At 35.4% G+C, this 15,704-nt stretch overlaps 2 protein-coding genes across 6 annotated transcripts in view; both read left to right on the forward strand.

Moving 5' to 3' along the window:
- DIAPH2 (diaphanous related formin 2) overlaps positions 1–15,704 on the forward strand; it is a 919,127-nt gene that overhangs the window by 186,250 nt on the left and 717,173 nt on the right. For all 5 annotated transcript variants that reach the window (XM_065538079.1, XM_065538080.1, XM_065538081.1 and 2 more), the window contains one exon: positions 9,138–9,277. In XM_065538079.1, coding sequence (XP_065394151.1) covers positions 9,138–9,277 — 140 coding nt within the window. The remainder of the gene's footprint in view (positions 1–9,137; positions 9,278–15,704) is intronic.
- RPA4 (replication protein A4) lies at positions 10,928–13,524 on the forward strand. The gene has a single exon (XM_065538083.2). The coding sequence runs from the start codon at positions 11,869–11,871 to the stop codon at positions 12,652–12,654; it is 786 nt and encodes a 261-aa protein (XP_065394155.1). The 5' UTR covers positions 10,928–11,868; the 3' UTR covers positions 12,655–13,524.

Below are 15,704 nucleotides of genomic sequence, written 5' to 3' on the forward strand. Positions count from 1 at the left end.
TAATCTTTGCCCCAACACAACAAATGTTGGTAAGTCTTAGTGTTGTTCCTATCTTTAAACAGTACAATGAAGAGATTGCCTATGTGATATGTATTGGTTATCCTGTTGGACATTATCATTGATCAAATCCTGCCCATTTTTTAAAGTCATTATTTATATACATGAACTTTCTCTATTTAAAATGGTAGTATACTTTTTCTTCTTTCCTAGGACAGTGGGTGGAGTAAAGGCAGTGTAATTCCAAAATAGAGGTAACAGGCTACTAGAAGGGTTCTTACTTGTTTTGTGCCATGGGCCCCTCTGAATGTCAGTGAATTTATGGGAACCTTTTTAGAATCATATTTTTAGATGTAAAACACAAAGGACATAGGATTATAAAGGAAACCAATCATACTAAAATATACTTATAAAATTGTTTTTAGAAATTATGACACATTCCAGAGACATAAACACATATGTTCACACAAAAACCTGTGCATTGGATGTTCATAGTTTTATTCATAGTAGATAAAAATTGGAAACAGCCTAAATGTTCTTTAATGGGTGAGTGGTTAAATAAACTGTATTATCCATACTATGGGATACTATATGGCAATAAACAGGTACAAACTATTGATATACACAATAACTTGTGTGCCTTTCCAGGGCATTATGGTGAATGGAAGAAGCTCATGTGCCAAAAGGTTACATATAGTATGATTTCATATAAATGACATTCCTTTTCTTTATGGGTACATAGTAGGTGTATATACTTAAGGGGTACATGAGATGTTTTGATACAGGCATACAATGCATAATAATCACATCAGGGTAAATGGAGTGTCCATCACCTCAAGCATTTATCATTTATTTCTATTATAAACATTCCAACAAATTGTTTTTGTTATCTTTAATTGTACAGTAAATTATTGTTGACTATAGTCACCCTATTGTGCTGTCAAATGCTAGATGTTACTCATTCTGTTAAACTATACTTTTGTACCCATTAACTATCCCCACTTCCCCTCCCGGCCCACTTCCCAGCCTCTGGCAACTATCAATCTACTCTCTTATCTCCATGAGTTCAATTGTTTTAAATTTTTGCTCCCACAAATGAGAACATGAGATGTTTGTCTTTCTTTGCCTGGCTTATTTCACTTAACCTAATGTCCTTCAGTTCCATCCACGTTGTTGCAAATGATGGGATCTCATTCTTTTTTTCTGGCTGAATAGTATGCCATTGTGTATATGTGCCACATTTTCTTTTCCTTTTCTTTTTTTTTTTGAGACGGAGTCTTGCTCTGTCACCCAGGCTGGAGTGCAGTGGGGTGATCTTGGCTCTGCAACCTCCACCTCCCCTGTTCAAGCAATTACCATCCCAGCCTCCCAAGTATCTGGGATTACAGGTGTATGCCACCACGTCTGGCTAATCTTTTTGTATTTTTAATAGAGACAAGGTTTCACCACATTGGCCAGACTGGTCTCGAACTCCTGACCTCAGGCAATTCACCCGCCTCGGCCTCCCAAAGTGCTGGGATTACAGGTGTGAACCACCGTGCCCGGCCCCTGTGCCACGTTTTCTTTATCCATTTGTCTGTAGATGGACACTTAGGTTGTTTCCAAATCTTGGCTATTGTGAATAGTGCTGCAATAAATATGGGAGTGCAGATAGCTCTTCAATATACTGATTCTTTCTTTTTGGCATATACCCAGCAGTGGGAATGCTGGACCAAATGGTAGCTCAATTGTTAGTTTTTTGAGGAACCTCCATACTGTTTTCAATAGTGGTTGTACTAATTTACATTCCCACCAACGGTGTATGAGGGTTCCCTTTTCTCCACATCCTCATTAGCATTTGTCATTGCCTTTCTTTTGGATGGATACAAGCCATTTTAACTGGGGTGAGATGATATCTCATTGTAGTTTTGATTTGCTTTTCTCCAACAATGAATGATATTGAGCACCTTTTCATATACCTGTTTGTCTTTTGTATGTCTTCTTTTGAGACATATCTATTGAGATCTTTTGCCCATTTAAAAAAATCATATTATTAGATCTTTCCTATTGAGTTGCTTGAGCTTCGTAAATATTTTGGTTATTAATCTCTTGTCAGATGTATGTATAGTTTGCAGATATGTTTTCCTATTCTGTTGTCTCTTTGTTGATCGTTTGCTTTGCAGAAGCTTTTCAACTTGATGTGATTCCATTTATAAATGATACTTTTGAAAAAAATGATAGAAATGGGGAATAGGTTAGTGGTTGCTGGGGTGGAGGGCTGTGGGAGGGAGATGGATGTGGTTATTGAAAGCCCTACTTGGGGGATCCTTGTGGTGATGGAACTGTTCCATATCTTGGTTGTGGTGTTTGTATACCTGAATCTACACATGACAACACTGCATAGAAGTGCATATATATATATACACACACACACATATATAAAATACACACATAAATAAGTACAAATAAAACTAGGGAAATTTAAATAAGATAGATGGGTTTTATCAATGTCAGTATCCCAGTCATGATATCGTAATATAGATTACCAAGATGTTACCATTGGGGAAAAGGGATCTCTCTGCATTATTTCTTAGAACTGCATGCATATTTCAAATATCTGAAAATAGTTTGATTAAAAAATTGAGACACAGTAATTGTACTTCTTTACAATATTTATTAAATAACAAGATAAAGTGGCAGGTTGTATGACTCAAGTAATTTTGAAGAATTGATAAGCATAAATGATAGTTAAGGTATTTTCACAAATGTAGTATGTATGGTACAACAGGAAAGTATATGTGACTTGGTGACCAAGTTGCAGGGGCTGCTAATACCACTGTAATCTGTTTCCTATATTCATAGTTGAAAGAAGTAGTAGATTTAAGTAAGAGGTTACTGAAAATATTTTTTCCTTTCCAAATTCACATACCCCCTAAATTTAGACCCCAGGATAAGAACCCCTGACTTTATATCTTTTTACATTTGATTATCTGATATATCTCAAAGGCCTCTGTCAAATAAAAGAGAAACCTAATGTGTATTTGTTTTGCCTCAAGTACCATGGATAATGATAGGGGCTCATAGAAAATACTAGTAGACACACTTCACGGTTTTAAAGATTTACTTGCTATTATTCACCCGTATGCCTACTGTTCACCATAATTGCTTAACACTAGTTTTAAAAGAGAAGTATGTGTGGATTTTAAGTATAGAATAGACTATACATTATTGATATGAAAAAGAAATATGTCAAATTGATTGCTTATTATCCAGATTGACTAATATTGATTATCATTAAATATTTTAGTTTGCTTTCACTAGGAAATCAGTTAATGATAGTTTAGCCTTCAGTTGTCCATATCTCTGAGAGTATCTAGGTCAAATGAGGCTGTTGTTTTAAAAGAAACGAAGGTTAGTGTTTTGGGATTAATATTCTACTTTAAAATATCACCTTTTTGTTTCATTTAATGTTAAAATCTAAACTTTTTGAATATTTAACTGAGTAATTATTTGAAATTATTATGAAGTATTTTCCTCTATACTCTATTGGTTAAATATGTCTTTCATAACATAAGAGGTAACAATATGGACACAGAATTTAAAACTATGTTTAGAGTTTGTGTACTTGACATTTCTAATACAGGCTGAGCATCTCTAATCCAAAATCCAAAATGCTCCAAAATCCAAAACTTTTTGAGAACCAACATGATGCCACAAATGGAATATTCCACACCCGACCTCATGTGTTGAGCTGCAGCTAAAATGTAGCCAAAACTTTGTTTCATACACAAAATTATTAAAATCATTGTATGAAATTATCTTCAGGCTATTTGTATAATGTGCATATACAACAAAAATAAATATCGTGTTTCAACTTGAGTCCTGTCTGCAAAATATCTCATTATGTATTTGCAAAGATTACAAAATTGGAGAAAACCAGAATTCTGAAACACTTCTGGTCCCAACCATTTGAATCAGAGATACACAATCTGTAATACAAGTGCTCAGAAAATGATCTAAATATTTGTTCTGTGACGGTCTAAGAGTCTGTAATTTGGGGGTGAAATGCTTAATTGATATTTAATATACAAAAGCTTCAGTAAGGGAACAATAAATGATTTCATCATAGAAAACCTTATACTTTTCTTTCATGAAACATTTTAGCTGATCATATTTTAATAAACTTATTCAAATTCTTTTGGGAAAAATGGCACATATAATCTGAAGAATTATGATGCTTATACATTGCTGTAGAAAAGCTTTTATCACCTCTGCCCTATAATTTGGGATATATTCTCTCATTTTGCCTATTATTTTCATCCTCTGAAAATGCCTTAGTTAGAAACAGTGTTTCCTGCAATGGGAAATGACACAATATGAAGTTAATCTCATGACAGTAATTTTCTGTGTAGTTTTTTTTCTTGTAGACTTCAATTGGTAATATGTAGTATCTTTTACCCTACATTTTTTTGTGCCATTAAAAAATATTTTTCAGTGCAAATTGCATTTTAAATTATTTTAAGTTTTATTATATAAATTGATTTTAATATATTTTTATATTTTTGATACATAAATTACATAACTCTATTACTCTGCCAGTAAGAGATGGCTTTCTTACAAAAATGGAGAGAAGCCATCTAAAGGTTCTGCAATATATAGCATTCTCTATTCCACCAAATATACAGCTATGAGAATAAATAAATAGATTCACTTGGATATGGCACGTATTTTGTGTCTCCCTTTCCTCCTTGAACTCAAGGAACTGATGATGATGAAAATGGCATTTTGATTTCTTATGTTTGAAAGCTGTAGGAGCCTCCAAGAACAACAGTGTGAACCTCTGTAGATATAATCCCAAATATGTTAATCTATAGCATTATATTTTCAGAGAACACAATGATAGATAAGAAACTCATTTGATTAAAATAGCCAAAGAAATGGACTTCATTAGGATTTATAAATCGTGGTCAATAATACTAACAAAATTACTGTTTTCATGAAAATATTGTCCATCCTATTTGAAAATGACATCCCTGATAGTAATTGCTATCTGTGTGCATGCTGTAGCTGAAAAGACTTGTGTACAATCAATAGTTCTGTCTAGTGTCTGCAGCAAGATACCTTTACAGCTAAGAACCATAAAGCCTTTTCTCAAATTGTAAGTAAATCTGTTTTTACATTTAAAAATGACAGACCATACTCAGACTAAGTCCATCTAAACTCAGAAGTGGTTATCTCCACTGCAAACTAAAAGTGTTCTTTCTTAGAATATTGCTTCTCTGCTGTTGATTTTACCATTTCATATCAGAGCAAGGGGAATCTGTGACTATTAAACTGACTCAAACTACCTTTTGATTATTTGTTTACTGTCTTAAAATAATACAAGCACAGTCACATTGACTAGTATCTCCATCCTAATGATTTTCAAATTAAGGAATGGCTTCAAATTAGGAAAGCTCTTTGTTCACCTAGGTTTGGAATAGCATGATGTACGCTAATTGCTAACTTTGTCTGCATTATTTTTTAAAGATCAAATGGGCACAGTGGTAATTTTCATTAATCTCATACAGAGCAGCTAATTAAAATTTCCATTATTACCCATCCATTATCTAGTTGTTTCCTTTGTTCAGTATCAGAACAGGATGTTAATAAGCCATTCTTGTATTACAGCCCTATTAAGTATTATGAGAACTAATGTATTGCACTATTTTGTTTTTAGGTGATTTTTAAAATATTATCTTGCACCATATTGATTATGCTGAAGGTACTTTGACACCTTGACATTCTGTAATAGAGATTTCAGAATTAAATATTTGTTGCTTTAACATTTTATTCAAAATTGAGAAAAAGTAGTATATAGTAGAGAAAGGAGCTATCCAAGGACCAGAATATTTGTTTTAGTCTCATACTCTTAATAATTATGTGAACTTAGGCAATTACTTGGATTCCTCATTTTTGTAATGAGGGTATCAGAAGAACTGATTTTTAAGGGCCAGTCCAGCCTTAGCTTGCTATCATATTTTTATAACTTTCAAATATGAACTTATGTTAAAATCTCAAAGTCTTTCTAAGCTTGGTAAAAGGCGTCTGTTCTATAAAGTTGTATATTCTCTGTCATGCTCCAGTAGATTGTTTGCTTCCATTCTTTATAACCAGAGAGGATCCTAAATTATATAATTTAAGCTTGTTTCTAAGACTTGGGTGGGAGTGAGCCACAAAGTGATGAGCTGGCTCACTTGTCTATAAGGAGTACCTCGGCCATGACCATATGTTCCAATTAGACTAATCCTGTAGGGAATCAATTAGAAAAAGGGAACCAACATTTTCTGAGTAGATTGTTCTGTGTCCATGAGATGCCCAATATGAAATACCTCTGAGCTGTCCTCAGCATGCAATAGTGTCTCAGTTTACCTGTTCTATATTCAGCATCTTTGAATATATTATAACTGAAAGTCTCAGAACTATAATATTCTGAAGCAAAACTAAGCTTAGAATCTTCAACAAGTTGAAACTCATCACTCATCCACCCTTTTGTTTATTCTCCATCCATCCATCCATCCATCCATCCATCCATCCATCCATCCATCCAGGAAATATGTATTGAGTGCTTACTTAAACACTGTCTTAAGATCTGAGGATACAGTGGTGAACAAGGCAGGCAAGAATCCTGTCTTATAAGAGCTTGTGTTTTAGTGCGGAAGACAGTAAACAACTGAATTACAAAAATAAATTTTCATAGAGATAAGATCGTAAATGATATTTAAAATGGTGTTGCGATGATAATTAGAATGTGAGGTGGGGAGAAGACTATGGGGCTGAGATTAAAACGATGGGAGCCAGCAATAGAGAGGTTGGGGTAAGGGTTTTCAAGGCAGAGAAAACTGCAAAATACAAAGGTCACTCAACAGGGTTAAATTCCATATACAATCCCCTAGGGGAGGATTAGTGGTGCCTTTTTATATATTAATTTAAAAATAACTTTGAGGATTATATGAAAGTGGTGTGTGACTACAGACTTGAAAACTTTAATTCCTTTTACTAGTAGTTTTCAGACTGGCATATGTAGTAAATAGATCCCTTGTTACTGATGAACTTTGTATTGCTCTAGAAAGTGAGTTGGCCGAGCAAAAATAAAACTATAATTTTGAATTTGCAAAATTATGCTTTAAATATTTACTTGCTGTTATTCCTTGTGGAATAATAGATGCATAAGGAAGTTACAGGAATATGGACATGATCTCTCAGTGATGGTTTTACTTACTGTGCCATTTAGGTGATGATGATTCATCCAGTATACTTTTTTATTTGTGGAGGAGACGGAGTCTTGCTTTGTGGCTCAGGCTGGAGTGCTGTGGCGGGGTCTCAGCTCACTGCAACGTCCGCCTCCTGGGTTCAAGCTATTCTCGTGTCTTAGCCTCCCAAGTTGCTGGGATTACAGGCATGTGCCTCCACGCCTGGCTAATTTTTGTATTTTTAATAGAGACAGAGTTTCACCACGTTGGCCAGGCTGATTTCGAACCCCTGACCTCAAGTGTTCCACCCGCCTCAGCCTCCCAAAGTGCTGGGATTCCAGGTGTGAGCCACCGTCCCTGGCCCATCCAATATATTTTTAACATCTGCTGTATCTCATAACGAAGCAAGAAATACCAAGTCAGTGTCCATTATACAAAATATAGGAGCTAAAAGTGTGAAATTTTATTCCTTGTTCTGCAGTTATTATGGAGAAGTTCAATAATAACACGCTTTTATTGAGGCTCACTAAATTCATGACCTGTGTTAGTTATGTGGCATAGATGGAGTTCCCAATGTAGAAGTGAGACAGACACAAATAATGACCTCTACCACAATATTTTAAGTGCTATAATAATGATAATAGTGCCACAGCTCTAAGGGAATAGAGTTCCCCTATATGTTATAAGCCTTTATCAGACTTAAAAAATTTAGCATTTAATGGGATTTTTAAAATTCAGAAATTAAGAATGATTAACACTTTCTACATTGAGGAGGTATTCTCAATCAAAACCCAAATAGTGTGAAACCATAGGGAACTCATTTCTCATTATTAACACTGTTTTTTTTATTTTAAATGTCGTATCCTCTAATGATAATACCTCTACCCAATAGGCAAAAATTCCTTTCCTTATAATCTCCTTATAATATTATATTTCTTATGATGATATATCATATCCTAATGATGTTATTTTATGGTAAGTATCCTTAGATGTTTAGCAGAAACTGAGTGTAATTTGTATGAACCTGTAAAACGGAACTCAAGCTTGGAGTCTTAATTCAGGGATATACATTTACAGTATAGGAAAGGGGCAATTATGATTAGGTAGGTCTAGAATGTGAAACTATGAGGTATTAGTATAGTGAATGTGTTGACAATGTTTTCCTTCCAGCCTTTTCCCTGAACTACTTATATAGTTATAGCAAGATGATGAAGTTAAGGAGCAGTGATGAGATGAGTTCTAGAAATAACTCCGTCTATATTGAAAATTAACTTAAAAACCAGTTACTATCAGATAAATGTATTTAATGACTTTTTATGATTAATCTACAACCTGAGAGTAACAGAAAGGAATAATTGGGAACTGGTGAATGCTTTCAACTGATTTGATTAATTAACATGCTAATTGGAGACTATATTGTTTTACATTTTAATAACTGTTTTCACTTATTTTTTTAGAAAGGCTGATAACTCTGATATCTTTCAGTAGATGTGGGTTATGTATAATGGTATATATTAAATTTTATTTGCTGGATTTTGTGGAATCGAATATACATATCTTAACTAGGAAAATTAATAAGATGATTTTTGAATGCTTATCCTCTGGATTAAGGAGGACAAGCTAATATTAATTCTAATGCCTGAATTGTAAATTTAAGCACCCCTGTCAATGACACTTTGTGTAATTCAAGTTCATATTCTATTCAGGTCATGAGCACCAGCACTGTAATTTTTTTTTTAAATGAGGTCGAGGAAAATGTTGAGATATATACAACACAATTTTAACACATCAGTTCTGTGATCAAGAATTTTTAAGCGTGTAGCACTCTGCACACATTTTTATATAACAAAATAAATATTCTGTGCATTATTTTACTTAAAAATTTTTTAAAAAACCTTGTCTAAAATGGTATCTTTGTTTATTTTTTAGGGTGGGCTGAAAAACAGCAAACATGAATGCACCCTGTCTTCACAAGAATATGTTCATGAATTACGATCGGGTATATCAGATGAGAAACTTCTTAATTGCCTAGAATCCCTCAGGGTTTCTTTAACCAGCAATCCAGTCAGGTAAGTCGTTATTATCATTTTGGTATGATTCATACAATTTGTAGTGTATGTAATTGTTTGGGAATATAATAAGTTTTGTTATTTAAACCTCAGGATTTTCTGACTAAAAGTCTGATGTTAATAAAGCAGCAGCATCTGATTGTGAAGTTGTAAACTTTTAAAAATATATTTAGTTGGATCTCCAGTAATGTACAATTTTAGGAATACAAATATTAACATAGATCCAGAAGTTAAATGTCCACATTTACATGGAAATCTATTTGTGGGCTCAGATAATTATTATATATTTATTTATTAAGCAAATTAAGCATATTTGCTCCATGATTTTATTCTTTTTGTGTGTGTGTGTGTGTGTGTGTGTGCGAGACGGAGTCTCGCTCTGTCGCTCAGGCTGGAGTGCAGTGGCACGATCTCGGCTCACTGCAACCTTCGCCTCCCAGGTTCAAGCAATTCTTCTACCTCAGTCTCCTGAGTAGCTGGGACTACAGGCGCGCACCACCATGCCCGGCTGATTTTTGTATGTTTAGTAGGGAAGGGGTTTCACCATAGTGGCCAGGCTGGTCTCGAACTCCTGATCTCGTGATCCACTTGCCTCGGTCTCCCAAAGTGCTGGGATTACAGGCGTGAGCCACCGTGCCTGGTCAATTTTATTCTTTTAAAACTTGAAAGGTATATATAACTTCATGTTCTTCTATAAGTTTTAGATATACTCCACATATTTCTGTAATTTTGAGATAGCAAAAAGTGAATTATTTTAACCAGTAAAAGAAATGAGAGCATTAATAAACTCCTCAAAACTCTACTAATTTAAGCTATTAACTAACTACAAAGGATTGTTAGGAGGTTACTTGCCAATGGTGGGTTCCAGTAACTGTGGTTCCTTTATTAAGCCTTTAAATCAATAACACCCAAAATAAAATATTTTATAAAGAAAAACAAAATTTCAATAAAATATCAAAACATTCTTGGCCGGGCATGGTGGCTTACACCTGTAATCCCTGCACTTCAGGAGGCTGAGGCAAGTGTATTGCTTGAGTCCAGGAGTTTGAGACCAGCCTGGCCAACATGGTGAAACCCCGTCTCTACTAAAAATACAAAAAAGTCAGCTAGATGTGGTGGTGTGTGCCTGTGGTCCCAGGTATTCAGGAGGCTGAGGTGGAAGGATCACCTGAGCCCGGGAGGTGGAGGTTGCAGTGAGCCCAGATCCCGCCACTGCACTCCAACCTGGGAGACAGAGCCAGACCCTGTCTCAAAAAAAAAAAAAAAAAAAAAAAAAAAAAAAAATCTGGGATCTATTTGTATAACTGCTAGAAGTTCAGAATTTACTCCGTAAGAGTATATAAAAAACTTACTGTGATTTTATCCATGTTTTTCCTAATATGTAATAGGCGTAAATCTTGTACTTTTCTGTCCTTTCCACAGAGCCTTGAAAATAATTTAGAGCTCAGTCATTCAGTTTGGATTTATGTATAAATTGAAATATATTAATTACTTATTTATAGTGCACTTGGCAAAAAATACCTGGAAAATTACAATTTTAAAACAACAAAAAATTTTAAAAAGCCAGTGTTAAGATGTGACTTATCTTAGAGTATGATAATCATTGAAAGACGATTGTCTTGCTATTTCTTAAAAAATACTCCTAGGTTTTTTTTTTTTTTTTTTTTTTTTTTTTTTTTGAGATGGAGTTTTGCTCTTGTCACCCAGGCTGGAGTGCAGTGGCGCTGTTTCGGTTCACTGCAACCTCTGCCTCCTGGGTTCAAGTGATTCTCCTGCCTCAGCTTCTCCAGTAGCTGAGATTACAAGTGTGCACCACCTCGCCTGCCTAATTTTTGTATTTTTAGTACAGACGGGGTTTCACCACGTTGACAGCCTGGTCTTGAACTCCTGACCTCAAGTACTCCATCTGCCTCGGCCTCCCAAAGTTCTGGGATTACAGGCGTGAGCCACTGCACCCGGCCCAATGCTCCTGGTTTTAACGGTTTGAATGAACGGGGGACGTGAATTCTTGAGAACAGTAATCACGGTGGTACATTTTTCCCCCTGCACATAACGTACAGCACTCTACCGTTTTGCCAAGCACTTCATGCTCCTAAAATTTCTGTTGCATTGTTGTTTGAATGAATGAATAAATGAGTCTTTTAAAAGTAATTGTAGAAGTTGTAGCATTAAGAAATGAAGAGGGGGACTAGTAAAAATGCATTTTTATAGAGATGTTGGGAAAGGCTTGCTTGAAATTACACGTGGGACTTTTACTAGACAGGCGCTTTGACCAGCTAAGCAACAGGGCTCCCCTCGTGTGGGGCTTTTAGAATGTAGCAACCACTGACACACAGGGAAGGATTATGCCGTCAGGTGAGAAGGTGGCCGACCCTGACTGGCTGGAAGCAGACGCATTCTGGTAGCTGATTGGTCCACAGGTAGCGTGAAGCTTGTCACGTCCTCAGGCTCCCAGCATTCAATCGTAGCCTTTCAGACAGCTTGAAGCCTTCTGTGGAGAGCTCAAAGCCTTCTGTGGAGAACTCAAAGCTGTCCGTGGAGCCCCAGACGAGCCAAAGCCCACCTTCTCCTCGGCCTGAACTGTCTTGAAGATGAGTAACAGTGGGTTTGGGAGCTATGGCAGCATTTCTGCTGCTGATGGAGGGAGTGGAGGCAGTGACCAACTGTGTGAGAGAGATGCAGCTCCTGCTATTAAGACCCAAAGACCTAAGGTCCGAATTCAGGACGTTGTACCGTGTAATGTGAACCAGCTTCTCAGCTCTACTGTGTTTGACACTGTGTTCAAGGTTAGGGGAATTATAGTTTCCCAGGTCTCCATCGTGGGGGTAATCAGAGGGGCAGAGAAGGCTTCAAATCACATTTGTTACAAAATTGATGATATGACTGCGAAACCAATCGAGGCCCGACAGTGGTTTGGTAGAGAAAAAGTCAAGCAAGTGACTCCACTGTCAGTCGGAGCATATGTCAAAGTGTTTGGTATCCTCAAATGTCCCACGGGAACAAAGACCCTTGAGGTATTGAAAATTCATGTCCTAGAGGACATGAACGAGTTCACTGTGCATATTCTGGAAACGGTCAATGCACACATGATGCTGGATAAAGCCCGTCGTGATACCACTGTAGAAAGTGTGCCTGTGTTTCCATCGGAAGTGGATGATGCTGGGGATAACGATGAGAGTCACCGCAGTTTCATCCGGGACGAAGTGCTGCGTTTGATTCATGAGTGTCCTCAACAGGAAGGGAAGAGCATCTATGAGCTCCAGGCTCAGCTCTGCGACCTTAGCCTCAAGGCCATCAAGGAAGCGATTGAATATCTGACGGTCGAGGGCCACATCTATCCCACTGTGGATCAGGAGCATTTTAAGTCTGCTGATTGAGGCAGGGAAAACATCCTTTCCTTTTCCAAAGATCCCTGCATCCATCTGAGAGTAATTTTGACCTGATGACTTTTTAGGAAGTAGGACTAAAAAAAAAAAATCTCAAGTGGCATTCTTTGTCAACTCGCTGCTTTTCTAACTGCTTTGAACTCTTCAGATTTTCTATATTTGAAGCTCAGAGAGAGATGGTGATGGATAAATTGACAACTCTGTAGGATTTACTAGCAAGCTAATGGAAACATGATGACTTGAGGGGAAGAAAAACTACAGAAAATGTAGAAATGTATTATTTAATTGTGTTGGAGCTTCTTTTCCCAAAAAAAAACCAAACAACAACAACAACAACAAAAAGTCTTGCTTGTTTTTATGTTAGAGTTATTTCCATGTTTGGATTTAGCGTATAATGATATTATCTCTTGTTCAATATAGTATTTAGTACTTCATTAATTCAAATGAGCTGAAGATATTAATTTGTGAATTCTAATGCTCAGTTCAAACATTTATGTGTGATTTGCTCTCATTACTATCAATTTATGTTTTCTTAAAATAAGATTATACTATGTTTAAATAAATCATTTTTGCCAGGTTATCTTTGAATTTTTTTTTTAATGTGGTGAAGTTTAATGATTATTTCATACATGACGTGGTATTTGGATGAAATTACAATTTATTGCACTTGCATGGTAAATGGATGCCAGAGTTTCTGTAAGTTTGATGTGCTGGTGTATTATTTATTTTACTAAATGCTCTGTTTTATGTATAACAAGGTAATTTTTAGGAGGTTAGGGAAGCAAGTCATGGGAATATGAAACTTCCTGAGTTTAACACAAATTTATTCAAATGTTTTATTAAAATAGTTTTATAAAATCTTAACTTTCCTGTGTGATTTTTTTTCTAAGTACATTTGAAAAAGCATTTTTGTTTTATATCCTTAAGGATTAATAGTTTTAATTATCCAGATTTTTTTCTTTTCTATATATAATACCAAGAACATATGCTATAGCCTAGTTCTAACAATACATTTTAGTGTAGATTATATAAATTATATGAGACTTTTAAATAATTGACCATTAACGAAAGCCCTCACTTACCTATGCACTAAAGATGGTATCTTTCAAGGTGTTAAATATTTTACATTAGAGGAAAGAAAAAATATATACTTTTGAATGAATATGTATTGTATTTTATATAATATATGTATATTCATATATAATATATATTCACATAGAAGAGAAGAACATTATTTGTCTAATTGAATCATGAAAACTGAAAAAAAAAAAATAACTCTTAAATGGAGCATTGCCAGTAATCCGTACTTTCAGGAAAACTTTCAGAAAATGGCCTCTGTCAGTGGCCATTAGAAAAACTTACCACCAATTCTTGCTTAAGTTTTGTGATGCATGTTTTTCTTCCCCTTGAAAGTAATCATAAATGACACTCTTGAAAAACACAAATGAATAACATACTATAAACCCGTTACTTAAATTATCAGACATTTTGAAAATTCTGGTCTTCATAAACCTAAAATATTCGGAACCACTTTTTGTTGAAAAAGGTTACCTGTCCTAGGGAAAATCATATTGGGGGAGAGGCAACAAGGGGCATATATAATACTTAGAATTGTGGAACTGAAAGAAATAGTCTAGCAGATACAGTATTCTTTTGTGATATCACTTACCCAAATTCAGAAACCATGACATTAAAATCTGATATTTATGAGTATAATTATAGGTCGCTCCCATAATTGCTTGAGCTGACTCAGCTGGCCAGTGGATGGGTAGCCACTTTTTTTTCCTACTCTAGGAGCATGCCTCCAGAAGGAGGGGGAAAAAAACTCTTTTTTTTTGTTTTGTTTAGGAGGCCAAACTGCTTTTGTCCCTGCAAACTGATACATTGAGATATGTACACCTGAATTTAAGGCAGAAGACCAGCCTCTCCCCCATCCTCTGAGGGGCAATGTCCTCTATCTGTGTTCCTTGGGGTTGTTTTAGGCTTTTAAAATTACTACTCCCAACCCTTATTCTTCTGAGTGGAATCATGTGCTTTAGTGGATTCTGCTGCAGGTAAGAGATAGCAGTGGAAAAATAGTAAGTAGGTCTAGATATAATGTCAGTGGAAATGAAAACATTTTTAGGCAGAAAACAATCACTGGATTGTTTTATACAAGCATATTTAGTCCATGTTAAAGGGTGCAGATTTTTAAAGTTCATTTTCAACACGCACCTGGCATGCATACTTTCTCAATTTTGTTTAGATTGGGAATGACTTGGCTAATATCCCCTTTCTCCAAGTTCCTGCCCTGATTGTTAGCCACACCTTTTGAGGCTAAGATACAAATCCTGGGGACATACTATTGACTATTTTGGGCAGGGACATTTAAGCCTGAGGAACCTGAAAAACGTAATTGATGATTATAATCCACCCGAGGTTTTTTCCTATGGCTCACAGGCTTATGAAATATATGTATTTATATTGAGGTTGATTCTGAATTAACTATGAATAAATATATTTGAAAGTGTTTTCAAGGCCAATATAATAATCTTACTATGGTCATAATTATTAGTGATCATTTTGTTACTTTTACCTACTAAATTTAGTAACATTTGGAGTAGAGGCTGAAAAGCATAGATTCTTATATTTTTTCAATTTCTGTTTACTTTTGATAACAGCAATTTAAAAAAGGTAACTAGCAAGAATTATATTTGTTCATGAAACCTTTAGTGAGTTCCTACTATATGCATTTAAGTGTTAACTTTAATTTTGATGAGTTTAAATTTAATTGATTTCTGAAATGCTTATTAAAGATAGTAATAGTTAACATTTTAACATTTATTTAATATTTATTATCTCCCAAGTACTGTTCTAAGAGTGGGAGTTGTGTGTATGTGTGTGTGTGTATGTGTGTGTATGTGTGTGTATGTGTATGTATGATTCCGGTGATGCCTAGATTTACATTTTCAGCACAGACCTCTTTTTTTTTTTTTTTTTTTTTTGAGATGGAGTTTTGCTCTTGTTGCCCAGGCTGGAGTGCAATGGCACAATCTCAGCTC

This window comes from Macaca fascicularis, chromosome X, assembly GCF_037993035.2.
Source record: "Macaca fascicularis isolate 582-1 chromosome X, T2T-MFA8v1.1".
NCBI classification, from domain to species: domain Eukaryota; kingdom Metazoa; phylum Chordata; class Mammalia; order Primates; family Cercopithecidae; genus Macaca; species Macaca fascicularis.